Here is a 14,000-nt window from a genome sequence, read left to right on the forward strand (position 1 = left end):
GATGGTGATTCAACAGTAACCTCCATTATGGCAAAAGTTCATTGACCTTTGACGTTGGTCATGTGACCTGAAACTCGCATGAGATGTTCAGTAATACTTGATGACTCTTATGTCCACGTTTTATGAACTAGACCAATAAACTTACACAGATATGATGGTAATTCAACAAATACCCCAACATGGCCAAAGTTCATCTACCTTAAATGACATTTGACCTTGGCCATGTGACCTGAAACTCGGACGGGATGTTCATAGACACTTGATTACTCTTATGTCTAAGTTTCATGAGTCAGATTCATAAACTTTCGAAGTTATGATGGTAATTCAACAGTAACCTCCATTATGGCAAAAGTTCATTGACCTTTGACGTTGGTCATGTGACCTGAAACTCGCATGAGATGTTCAGTAATACTTGATGACTCTTATGTCCACGTTTTATGAACTAGACCAATAAACTTACACAGATATGATGGTAATTCAACAAATACCCCAACATGGCCAAAGTAAATTGACCCTAAATGACCTTTGACCTTAATCATGTGACCTGAAACTTGCACAGTATGTTCAGTGATACTTGATTACTTTTATGTCTAAGTTTCATGAATCAGATCCATAAACTTTCCAAGTTATGATGGTAATTCAACAGATACCCCAAATTTGAAACTCCAGCAGGATGTTCAGTAATACTTGATTAACCTTATGTCCAAGTTTCATGAACTATATAGGTCCATATATTTTCTAAGTTATGATGACATTTCAAAAACTTAACCTTAGGTGAAGATTTTGATATTGATTCCCCCAACATGGTCTAAGTTCATTGACCCTAAATGACCTTTGACCTTAGTCATGTGACCTGAAACTAAGGCAGGATGCTCAGTAATACTTGATTAACCTTATGGCAAAGTTTCATGAACTAGGTCCACATACTTTCTAAGTTATGCTGTCATTTCAAAAACTTAACCTTCGGTTAAGATTTGGTGTTGACGCCGCCGCCGCCGTCGCCGTCGGAAAAGCGGGGCCTATAATAGTCTCACTCTGCTTCGCAGGTGAGACAAAAATGTTTACATACAAGTATATTTGTGCAATTTCATTAAATTCAATATATTTCTCCCATTTTGCGACCCTTCCCGCGATATACCATTTTATTGTGAATAAAATATCTATACTGAGTACATAGCAAAGAATTATACAAAATCCAAGCATACCACATTAAGTTAACATATATAATTATGAATCTTAAAATCTTAATCGTAGCTGATGATTAGTAAATACAATAAAAATAAACTTAATAGAAAACATAACCAAAATTGGCTTAAGGTTTTTCTTAAATTAAACCTATTTCATTTCTTAGTATACATAGCCCACAACCCAATTGGTAAATGACCAAAGCCTATTAATTATGTTGCTTACATGGAAGGAATTCAATTTCACTTCTATGTAAATGTACATTATACAGGAGTGGCATATGGTTTTAAAGACACCAAACCGATATCAACAACGACAAGTCCACCTGGCCGCGGCACCTACAGTGGCGGATCTACCGGGGGCGGGGGGATTTTATAGTGACCCCCTTTTTTGCTAGTAAAAAAGTTTCTCGGTACTAAAATGAAGAAACCTCCCTGTTTTGCTTGTCAAATATCTCGGTACCAAAATGACCTTCATTTTGTTGTGAAACCTTTCTTGTTTGTTTTCTTTTTGCATGTCAAATTTCTCGGTCAAACACCCTCCGTGGAAAGAAAGCTAGATCCGCCCCTGACCTATTCTAGTAATATGTTAGGATCAATGCCAGTCTCTTTGCATGTGATATCCCAGAGTTGTTTTGCAAGTTGTTCATCTCGAGCTAATTCAGACACCTTTCCCAGACTGCAGTTGGTGAAGTATCCACCCGAAAATCGTGTGATGGATTCGTCAACAGCACAGTAGATAGTGGTTTGGGCGCCATCCTTCTCATTCATCAATATTAGCCTGGGAAAAAAAAAATAATATATATATATATAAATTAGGAATAGCAGTATCTGTGTAGACATGGGAGTGGAGTCCATGCTCGCCCTAAGACCGTATTCAAATTTTAGCGGGCCCCTGTATTATCAAAGCTATAGATGAGAAGTTACCAATTTATGCAGAAGGATCGAGGTTCGAGCCATGGTCACGTGTTTCGGCTGACTGCGGTGGACGGTCGATCCCAAGAGTAAATCTGATTGATAAACGTCTGTAAAATCTAAGCTCTTGCGAGGGGAATTAACATTCTCTCTGTCTGGAAAGTAGCATTTCAATTTTACAAGACAATTAGTGATACGGTATTGAAGGGAGAGTTATATATATATTTCATTATTATTTTTTTTTTTTGGGGGGGTTGCTGGTTTGAATTTGACACGCAAAAAAGTTTTCACCTAGAAATTAAGCTCTTTTTGATTAAGAGAAATTTGACAAGCAATAAAAAAAGTTTTCGCTACAAAAATTATTACGTGACATTTTTCCAGGGGTGCTACCTATGATGAATAATACACGCATCATCCCTAGTGTTTGATTGGCTAGGGGAACAAGTTAGGTGGTCATGTTTGATGTGGACGCGAATGCTTCGAAAATGCCGTCTAGAATTTTACTTTTATAATGTTGTATGATATTGTCTGTATTTTGTTGGAGTTGGATAAATCATTGAAACTCGAAAGGAGAACAATTTGAACAATTCTGATGTCATAATTTGAACGAATTGGACGTTATTCAAGGCTGGATTCTGAGCATACCCCGTCAGATCTAATGCTACAGTCCCATCGGTATCATTTTGCTGCATGCGTATATTCGTACGGACAGTTTTTACTGGTACTGACAATGAACTTTTATTCAATGATCATCCTATATGGTACGTGAATATTGATTTTATTATCATATCAACTACTTTTATTGTGACCAGTACTTCACCTTCCGGGAATTTGGAATTATGCCTTTGAAAACGAATGCTCATAATGGCGAGCCAGGTTCATCTGATTTCAAATATAAACTGCCAAAACATTTGACCAAACGAAGTATTTCAACAGCAGTGAAATACCTATATGCATCAAGTACCCACAATGAGAATGATATTATTGACCAGAATACGGCTTTGACAGAGGAACTTGGAAAGATATACCCATCTCTTAACAAGCATATATGTCGGCATTTTATTCTCATCGATCATCATGATCATGGCAGCAATGATGTCCTTGAACTTGAAGACGGCAATTGTCATGTAATACCTATTAGACAACAAAGCCGTCCAGATTCCACACATTCCACCATCTCTATTGAATCTGAATTATCTCACTTAAAGGCGCAGTTAGAGTCTATTGGAAAGACTGTTGATACCCTCAACGCTACATCAGTGAATTTTGATAATAAGAAGGGATCACCTACTCACGATTTCTCGCAAGATCCTATTGAAGAGAACAATACATTGAGAGACAACCCTATTATAACACACGATTTTCAATGTGGTACGTCTTTTGATCAACAGTTAGCAGATTATCGTAGCAAACAAAACCAACAATATGAGTTGAAAAGTCGCTCTGCACCTCATCAACAAAGGGCGAATTCTTCTCGCAATATTGATGTCTTGTTGATAGGGGACTCTATGTTATTGAAAAATGATCCATCTAAACTATCTAGGCGATTAAATGTGTCTTGTAAATCATTTACTGGAGCAAAAATTCATGATGTTTCGGAGAAAGTCATTCAGCTAACTAAGAAAGATGCAGTTAAGGAAGTAATACTACATCTTGGAACAAACAATATAAATTCAGATGATGAGGATCAAATTGTCACTAAAATATCATCACTTTGCGAGGAAATTCTCACGAAGACCGAAGTTAGTGCGATCACACTGTCTAGATATATCGTCACCAAGAATCTCATACTCAGTGGAGTAAGATCGACGCGGTTAACGCACGGCTAAAACTTCTGACCAATGAGAGAGAATGGAATATGATCAACAATAGCGCCATCTATCCCGATATTCACCTTCGGTTGCGAAAAACATCATACGCCACCTACGACGGAATTCAGCGAAATTAGCTGATCGATATTCCCCAGATTATCGACGAAGCAACCATCAATGGAAAGCAAGAGATCGAATCTTCCCCCGAGACTGGATGGATTCCCTAAACACAGCGAGGAGACTACTGAACCCGAACTCTTACTAGAAGATAATGAAATTAAAACTCAACCAGCAATTACAAAAGAGCCAAATGTTTTTACCTTTAATGCAGATATTGAATTTTTGAATAAAGCTGATGATGTGAATAACAAGCCAAAATTTAATAGTAAAACATTATTTCCCCCATTACCAACAGGAGCGAAATTTCTTCTGCTAAACATTCGCGGTCTCGTAAATAAAATGGACAATCTTCGTCATTTATTGTTTGATAACTGAGTTGAACTTTTATGCTTAAATGAAACGTGTTGCGACGAGACAATCGGTGACAATGAACTTCTCATAGAAGGTATGCGGATCGAACGCAGAGATCGAAATCGTTCAGGCGGAGGCGTTGCTATTTATATTACAGAATTCTTGACTTATTTCAGAAGACATGATTTAGAAAAGACTCCTCCCTTGAAATGATCTGTTTGCAAATTCAACTTCCATTCCAAAATAATATTATTGTATTTTGTATTTACAGACCTCCATCATGTGATATAACATTTTTTGATAGGTTTGGGACAATACTAGACTCTGTGACTTGTCCTCGTTCATCAATAAGTGAAATATTTGTTTTGGGTGACATTAACTGTGACTACTCGAATTCCAGCTGTCACTCAAATAATTTTCGCCAATTGGATTTTCTTATGAAATCATATAACTTTTCGCAGATCATCGATTTACCTACCCGTGTAACTGATAGAAGCGAAACTCTTATTGACACTATCTTTACTACCAATGTTGATACTATCGTTGAACATGGTTGCATACTTACATCGATAAGTGATCACTATATGGTGTACGTTATTCGAAAACCACATTCCACGGCACATGTGCATAAAAAACAAAAAGTTTTGAATTACAGATCTTTTAAGCACTTTGATTCTGAAGAATTTCAGTATCTATTATCTCAAGCCACATGGGATGTTCTTAATGATACTAAAAATGTTGATGACTACTGGGCTAAATGGAAGACTATTTTCATATCAATAGCTCACTCTCTTGCCCCTGTTAAAAAGGTTAGGGTGAGAAATAATCCCGATCCTTGGATCGACTCCAATATTCGTAAATTAATGTACAAAAGAGATAAGGTATATAAAAACTGACACCAGTTGGTGTTAATAGAGGACCACACCCCGAGGTGTTAAAATTACACCCTAGAGATTAAAAATAACACCGAGGCGTGTAAATGTAACAACCAAAGGTGTTGTAATGACACCTATAGGTGTAAAACTAACATTACCAATTCAAAACCAGTGTAAAATAACTGGTGTGGTCCTCTACGTACACCGGTTAACACCACAGTTTTTGTTGTGTATCACCAGAGTAAATATGGTCCTCTATGCCAGATTGCCAGGGTGAGTGGTTATCATTTATTAACCACTGTATTTCAATGTTATTTTGGTGGCATATTTTAATCATTGTTTGGTAAATTTCACTTCATGGATGTATTTCATTTATTCGTTGGAAGAGTTATCCATAACGATGGAGGAACTGAATTAGTGATTAGATGACTTGAATTCAGGCAATATTGATTAAGTTTAATGAATGGATGTAGACAACATGTTTATCATTTATTATTACGAGTCTACTTGACGTCATATTGATGAATGTTTTATCTTAGAGTCACAAGCAAATATGTGTATATTTCTATTTTGTGCGTTTTTCAAACATATCATCATTCTTTTCAATTGTTTAATCTTATTGGTTTTTGCAGGTTTTATCTTTTGTTCTTGTATTTGGAATTTTGTATATAACGATCCATCGATTATTAAACTAACCGAAGCACAAGGAATGGTGTCGTGTTTTAAGTGGCGTGTTACATACACACACACACACATATATATATATATATATACATTCTTTTTTTTTTTTGGGGGGGGCGGGGTATTCAGGGAAAAAAAGCTGTACGGTAATTACGTTCGTACCACCCGAAGCCATGAAAGTGACTCCGACGGGCCTGATTATAAAAAAATTGAAATTCGTACAGAAAAAAAGACTCACTTTAAAACGGGCATTGCCATCAAGTAGAGAAAACGAAATATTCCGGACCGTACGGTAACTCTACTGGACTCCCAGATGCTCGTGTAAATGGCGCCTGGATTTAAAGAATACGCTGTGACACCAGTCCCCCGGAGCCGCTTTGCTAACACCATAGTGAAATGAATGTTTGCCACTTTACTTTCAAGATAGCGGTTCAAACCAGATATTCCTGTAGAGTGAAAAGAATCGGGATATCAATGGAAACGCTTGTCTGACATTTTATCCGACAAAGTCTTTTTGCTTCTCAGCCAATCAAAATTAAGAGATGTTATCCATTACAAGTGCCACGGAACGGTTGTGAGGGGGGGAGGGGCTGACGATGCAAAAAAAAAAAATCACAATTTGATGTTCATTTTTACGTTTTTGGAAAAAAAGAGGGAGCTGAAGCTCCCCCCCCCCTCCCCGCGGTTCCCCGGCCCTGAATTCTGACAACCTGTGGACGAAAATGTTGATGGAATGTTCCGATAGAGATCTTTGTGAACGTTTCCCTATACATCTCTCAGGTTAGGATACCCCCCCCCCCCCATGACAGCCAATCCAAATTTGACGTATGCTTTCTAGAAGACCACTTTCTAGGGGAAAGCGGGTAAGTTGTGACACTTTTTTGCATTTTGCATGTTAGAATTGATATGACTAATAATATTGTAGAAATAAGTACCTTGCCTTTAAGTTTGATTCTTGGGAAATATTTACATTGTGTATGCATTAAGATTGACGATGTACACATTTTTGACAAAAATACTATTGTAAATGCATTTAATAACTTTTTCGCTGATGTTGGGAATGACATTGAAAGAACATTACCAGTTGTACAGAATCATTTTTCAGAGATTTGCATTATTCCGGTGAAACAGTTCTAGGAATGTCTTTATGAATATTCATTAGGTGGGCTGATGATGTCATATCCCCACTTGTTCTTTTGTATCTTATTATGTAAAATTAGGTTTATTCAAATTTTCTCTACCAAGAACTAAAACAATTGGATTGACAACTGACTAAGTGCACTAGTTATTATTGCCGCTACTATTTCATCATAATGGAGACACATCATTTACACATACTGAAAAAATGAAACATTTATGATTACATGTAATAAAATAAGAAAAAAGTAAAGTGGGGATGTGACATCATCAACCCGCCTAATGAATATTCATGACGATTTACACATAACTGTTTTCACAAAGTATTGATAAACTTTAAAATTCAATAACGTCATGATTTGTTATCCGATTTTGATGAAATTTTCAGCATTTTCCTTTGTGAATTTTATTCTTTTTATTGAGATATAAATATTTTCAGCCCGGACCATCTCTTTAATGCGATATTTTAACATTCACACATTTCGTGTGCATCAATCATGTAAAAGATTATGACAAGAATGAGAATCCATACCTAGACTAACAATATTGTTATTTCTTTCTTATGTTTAAAGACGTGTGTGGGTAAAAAGCACTGATCTATTTCACACCTTTTTTAAATACTTTTTTTGGCTGAAATTTGTATTTTCTCTCAAAAAAATACTTTTTGTTTCATAATTGAAAACAATGTGGTGGGGTTAAGGGTTATGCAATGGGTCATCAATACATGACACCACCACAATGTCTGACTCATTCATTATTGGCCTGGGGGTGGTGGCTCAACTTGCCCCTATGCATAACTTACCCCGCCTTCCCCTATACTGTCTACTGAGAACATTTCCAAAATGACAGTAAAGACAATTCTTTAGTCCCCATCCCGGTGGAGATATCTTTTGGATGAGGAGGGTGTGTCCTAGAAGTTCGGGCGTCACACCAGGTGAAATATAGCAATTTCTGAATATCGTGTCAAAATCCATCACAAAATTTTATTTTATTCAAGCGGTAACACATTTCGCTCGCACGCAGCTTTACTTAAATTGTGCCTCATAATATATGTAATATGCTCTGCCCCTCATTTTAAGGAGAAGAAAAAAAAAATTAGATAATTTTTTTTATTTTTTATTTTTTTATTAAAATATCTTTATACAGGATAACAGGCTCAGATTGACTGTTTTTCAGCCTGGTCCTGTTAACATAAAATAACAATATATACATAATAGATAAAAGAGTAACTTGGGTTCTGTACAGTAATGAGTGAATTCAATAACATTTAAAATCAGAATTATCACTAATACAAAATTGTTCAAAGATAAATACACTACCAGTCACAATTCCCAGTCTCACCACTACCTGCCTCAGCCAGAGAACAATAGAATCAGTGAACCAAATCCATTGCTCTCCGGCCGAAACAGGCAATAGTGATTCAAAGAAAGGTGACTGGTACTGTATTCATTTTTCGAATTGATGAAATGGGAAAACTATCCTGTAAACAATACAATAACTATGAAATACAAATTAAGATGTATGATATCATTGACATAGTACATACAAAATTCAACAAAATTTATGAAGGAAATTAAGAATATAATTATCATTGAGCATATCATACTAGACTTAAGGATAACATTTTACAAAGGACAGAAGGACAGAAAAAGAAAAAGAAAGATAAAAAGAGAAGAAGTAAAAGAAAAATGAAGAAAGGAAAGAAGAAAAAGATGATATATAATAGTAATTATAATTTTTGTCAAAATCCGTCACAAATTATATTTTATTTTGAAAAGGTAACATTTTTATCTCGGTCGCCACTGTATCTCATACGCTATGCTCTAACCCCTCATATTTTAGAGCTCATTCCGCCACATTACCATATACTTTTTCAATATAAGGCGGAGAGGAAGAAGAATTCCTCTTTTATTTTAAATGAAAGGCTGCGCTACGTGATTGTTAAAAGTATTTGGCTCTTTCGACGCTGGTTGTTTTTTCCACACATGCATGCACTATTTTATAAAAAAAATATCCCAGCTTTTCCAAGCGTGAGAAAAATTCAACATGGATCATCACCTACGTAAGTCATTGATTTTGCATACAAAGAAAAATTATCAAATATAAGGGTGACAGCAGGAGCTCACAGAGACGTGAACATGTTGAGACTGTGACCCACATTGGAGAGAAATGTGTACACAATATACAGTTTGCTTCGATAAGACATCATAAAACAATACATAAGTAAAGGAAATTTAGAAAAATAAAGTGTTATAAACATACAATAAAAGGTACAATGTCATTGGGATATTACACATGCACGTGTAAAACTGATACTTGTCCAATACTCCGGGCTAAAAACAACAATATCTAAATAGATTGGCCCGTATTCTGAAGTCGGGTTTAACTTAAACTCAGGTTTAAAGTTGTGGTTTAAGTATGGAGAGCCAATTGTTACATAAATCACTATACAGTAGAGATCTCATACTTCAGCTCGTTTGGCTCTCAAATCATTCATAATTGTCTAGGAAGTATAAAAAGATTATTGTCTTCACCATCGATGAATCAGAAAAGAGAACAGTAAACATAAGAAATATACTACTTAATAAAAATTTTTGATACTTTTGGCTTCCCATACTTAAACCACAACTTTAAACCTGAGTTTAAGTTAAACCCGACTTCAGAATACGGGCCATAGAGTTTAATTCACCGAGCAAAATGCCCAAAAATTTATCAAAATCTGATAACAAATTTAAAGTCGTCATGAATATTGATTAGGTGTCCCCACTTTCTCTTTACTAACGTAATTACGCGAATTCGCATTTCATATTTTCATACATGTGTGTATGACATGTATGATATATCTCCCTTATAATGGAATATGTTTCAGCAATGAATATATAAAGGAATTAAATCAGTTGTCAATCAATTCCTCAATTCTTGGAGGAAAAAAAATGAATAAACATTATTTTCGTATGATAAAATACAAGAGAACGGGCGGTGATATGATATCACCATTTCGCTAATTGAATATTCATGAAGACATGCATGGAACTCCAAAGTAATGTAAACCTTAAAAATGTCATAACTTCGTTATTCCTTCTCCGATTTAGCTGAGATTTTCAGTATTGCAGTTGTCTGAGTTCTCTTCATCAGTTCAAATCATTTTAATCTCAGCCTGAAGTATCCCCTTTAACTTTGAGGCCCTATAAATTATTTAAAAAAATCAATGGTATTTGAGTTGTACTGAATTGCGAAGTAATATACTACTAAAAAAAAATCAAGATAGTTACTAATCAATCGGTGTTTTCATTATCATAATTCATTTAAACCAGCTTTTTGCATATTTTTGGACAGAATAAAATTATCGATTTTTAAACAGAATTTAGTTGAAATGGCATTTACAAAAAATCATAATAAATAACAATGAAATTAGAGGGCCGAATGTTTAATACCTGTGGGTAGTGAATATAGCTGACATTTGATTCCTGAGCAGAAAAGAGTACATCGACAGGCTCATATAAAACAAATCGGCATTTTTAAAGGCATCTGACGCGATCAAATTTATCTCCTGAAACATTAAAATAGCTCTAATTTTTCCGCCAGTCAAATAGATCTAAAAGTTAAGTGGTATTTCTACCCCATTCTGGAAAAGGAAGTTTAGTAATTGACCTTCCTAGAATCAATGTTAAACCGCTAATCATATACATACATTTTAGTCAGTCAGCTGTATCAAATTATGAATATCGGGAAATCTTCGGTTGGTTCGAATGAATATCCGAATATGAATATATATATGAATAATATGTAAGCGTCGCGACGACGCGCCGTGGTGTAGCGGTTCTAATCAGAGGGTCATGTGTTCGAATCCCAACATAGCCTAGTATCCTTTGGCAAGGCGTCAATCCACAATTTGCCACTTTCCAGCCAGGTGGTAATACCCGTAGGATGCGAAAGCCTTTGTAGTATTCCTCACAATTGAGTCTTGGAACTATTGTAGGAATGCTCACCAGGGAGTGGAGAAGGTGCATTGTATGCGGGCAAGCCAAGATCCGATGACTGGGGTAATAATATATCTGTAGTGTGTTATGAACTAAGCTAAACATCAATGGTTTGAATGTGCTTGGTTTGTTTAGAATGTGGTTTGAAAATGTCGTTCAATGAGTGATTGCAATCCCTTTTTTGTCACTCCTGTTTCTAATATTCCGGTGATACTTATTAGCAAGCTTACCTTTGCCTGATATATTTGTGTAATCAATGCTCTTGATGGCATCGTGTGCAAAGGAAGATACGTTGATGATCCGACTTGGGGCGCTCCTCTTGATTAGATTGACCAAGGTCAACGTTAGCAAGAAATGTCCCACGTGGTTCGTTGCCATGGCAATATTATAACCTTCTGGAGTTGGGCTACAGTCAGAGTAATCGACTAATCATGTATGCAAGTGATAGATTGGACAACAATTTTAATAACGGCAGCAGGGGCTAAAGCCATGCAGGGCAATGACAATAGTATAATAGGATTATTTCTAAATAGATGCATGGCGCGCAGGTCAAAATGTAAAATTTGTTCAGCTCGCGCTCCGCGCTCGCACAATTGTTAAGATAGATACCCATCATATTCATGGTTACAAAATGTGCTAAGAATGTCCAGTTTTGGGTCGAATTATCAAAACGTTTAAGCTCGCGCTCTCATAAAATGATTCGTTAGACACCCATCCTGTTCATGATCACCAATAGTGCTTAGAATTTCCAAGTTTCAGGTCAGAATATCATATTTTTAGCTCGTGCTTCGCACTCGCACAAGTTTTTAGATAGATATTTAATTCATCTTGTTCATAGTTACAATATTTATATTGACACTCTTTTAGAGCTTCATTGAATTTAAAAACAGGCAGCGGGTCTGTGATGTCATATATATAAAATATTCCAACTTGAACATCTTTCTAATAAATAATTATCTATGAGAGTCATAGATGAGTTATTTGAATCAAGTGGGTCCATTAATCAGGGGTGAAAAGAGTCGTCATAAACAATGTCTAAGTCATTTGTATAATCAAAGTGATCAAATCAATGTTTAATTCGCCCACTATATAGACTCCTTTATTTTCATTTTAAACTTTGTTGGATAAAAATATTGACATAAAAAATATTTGTATGTTGGTCTCCATGATAAAAACATAATTATACTATTTTTACGTTTAGGTTTACTAATTTCAACAAAATAGAAGAAGACATGGATCAAGAAATGAACGAGATAATGGGATCAGCTCTCGATTGCGAACTGGCCACATTATGCTTTACAAAATCAGTGAAGACTTTTGTTCCTTTTTGTGTTGTCTGGTTTGGATTTTCTTTGTTTTAAATCGGATTAAGGATAAAGTATTTTGGAGATGGTGAATAGTCCCAAATGACTTAGAATGAACAGCTTTCATACTACAAAATATTGATAGTTCTAACCTGCATTGTTTATGAGAACGTCAAGTCTCTCCTCTTCTTTCAGAATTTCCTCTGCGCACTTTTTGACTGAATTCAAGTCTGATAGGTCTATTTGCTTGAAGATGACATTTTCACTGGATGATCTCTTGCGGACATCGGCTACTGCGACTTTTGCTTTGGTCGGGTTGCGACATCCCATGATAACCCTTGCTCCTCGGCTAGCAAGGTCAATAGCAGTCTCTCGACCAATACCAGCATTAGCACCTGCAAGACGATTGAAATAAATGATTATTTACTATCATACTTTTTAACCTGTGTCTTCATGAATATTTTACAAAATGGAAGCGGGTAAAGCGCGCTGACTTGGGCTGACTTCGTATACATCTATAGGAATTTAACAATTTTAACACGGGGCGAATCATGTAACAGAGGCTCTCAAGGATGAGCTGTGTACAGAGAAACGCCAGTGTTGACCTTTTGATGGGGGGGGGGGGTAAATATATTTGAGGTTCTTGAAATACATCGAGTTAATTAGAGGCAAGGTGTTTAAAGGTGTGATCTTTCAACTGATTGTATTGGTTGGGTACAATTGAAATTTACTCGAGAATTATCATGAACTTTAACATGAATCTTGAATAATGTAGTTGTTAAATTATTATTCATGTTAAATTATTATTCATACATTGTACGCGCTATGTAACTTTTTGTTTTTAGCGCCTCTAAATATCCATTATTTTTATTATTATTATCTTGATAAATTAATTTAGTTGTGTCCCTTTCGTCAATTCCATACTAATAAACAATTACTTTTTATTATAATTCTGACAATTTGTTGTTTGGGATGGAATACCTGTTATAAGCACGGTCTTTCCCATCAGACTCACACGACTGTTCACCCTTCGAATGCTCGTGGAATACCACCCGTCATATGCAGCATAAGATATTACGACAGTCCCAGTCACAACGAGGGCGAATTTTACAGAGAAAGAAGCCTTGGTAAACCATTCCAAAGACTGATGGATGAGATCCTTTGAGTGTGTTAGCGAGTCTTCAACAAATTCCATGTCTAATTAATGTTACTTTTCCAACGTCTGAGAACTTGAACAAAACGCGTTTTTCTGGTCGCATCAGTTCTGTTTAGGATAATATCATTTCACAGATGTGTTCCGTTCATGCAGACATTTTGACTCAGGCAGATCCATAATTTGAAAATGGGATGAGAGGATTCGCAGAAAATGGATCCACTAATTTATGCGAGCGCGAAGGTCGAGCTGATTTTTTTAATATTTTGACCCAAAGTTGGACATTCAGAGCACTTTTCTAACTATATCTAGGAACGTCACCAAACTGAACAATTGATGTGAGCGCGAAGAGCGAAATAAAAAAAATTGATATTTTGAGCAAAAATTTGGACTTTATAAGCACTTCTGATTGTAATCACGAACAAGATGAAAATGTGAAGCATTAATTTGGCGCCCCAGGTCAAACATTAAATTGGCGCCCCAAAAGTC

At 35.9% G+C, this 14,000-nt stretch overlaps 1 protein-coding gene across 1 annotated transcript; it reads right to left on the reverse strand.

The window, feature by feature from the left end:
- Positions 1–532: 532 nt before the first annotated feature.
- On the reverse strand, positions 533–13,553 carry LOC129264121 (retinol dehydrogenase 11-like). The gene is made up of 5 exons (XM_064098311.1): positions 13,340–13,553; positions 12,511–12,753; positions 11,285–11,479; positions 6,176–6,383; positions 533–1,965 (listed from the first exon to the last, which is right to left on the reverse strand). Exons 1-5 carry the CDS (start codon positions 13,551–13,553, stop codon positions 1,758–1,760), a joined length of 1,068 nt encoding a protein of 355 aa, XP_063954381.1. The 3' UTR covers positions 533–1,757.
- Positions 13,554–14,000: the final 447 nt, after the last annotated feature.

The sequence above is a fragment of the Lytechinus pictus genome, chromosome 1 (assembly GCF_037042905.1).
Source record: "Lytechinus pictus isolate F3 Inbred chromosome 1, Lp3.0, whole genome shotgun sequence".
NCBI classification, from domain to species: Eukaryota; Metazoa; Echinodermata; class Echinoidea; order Temnopleuroida; family Toxopneustidae; genus Lytechinus; species Lytechinus pictus.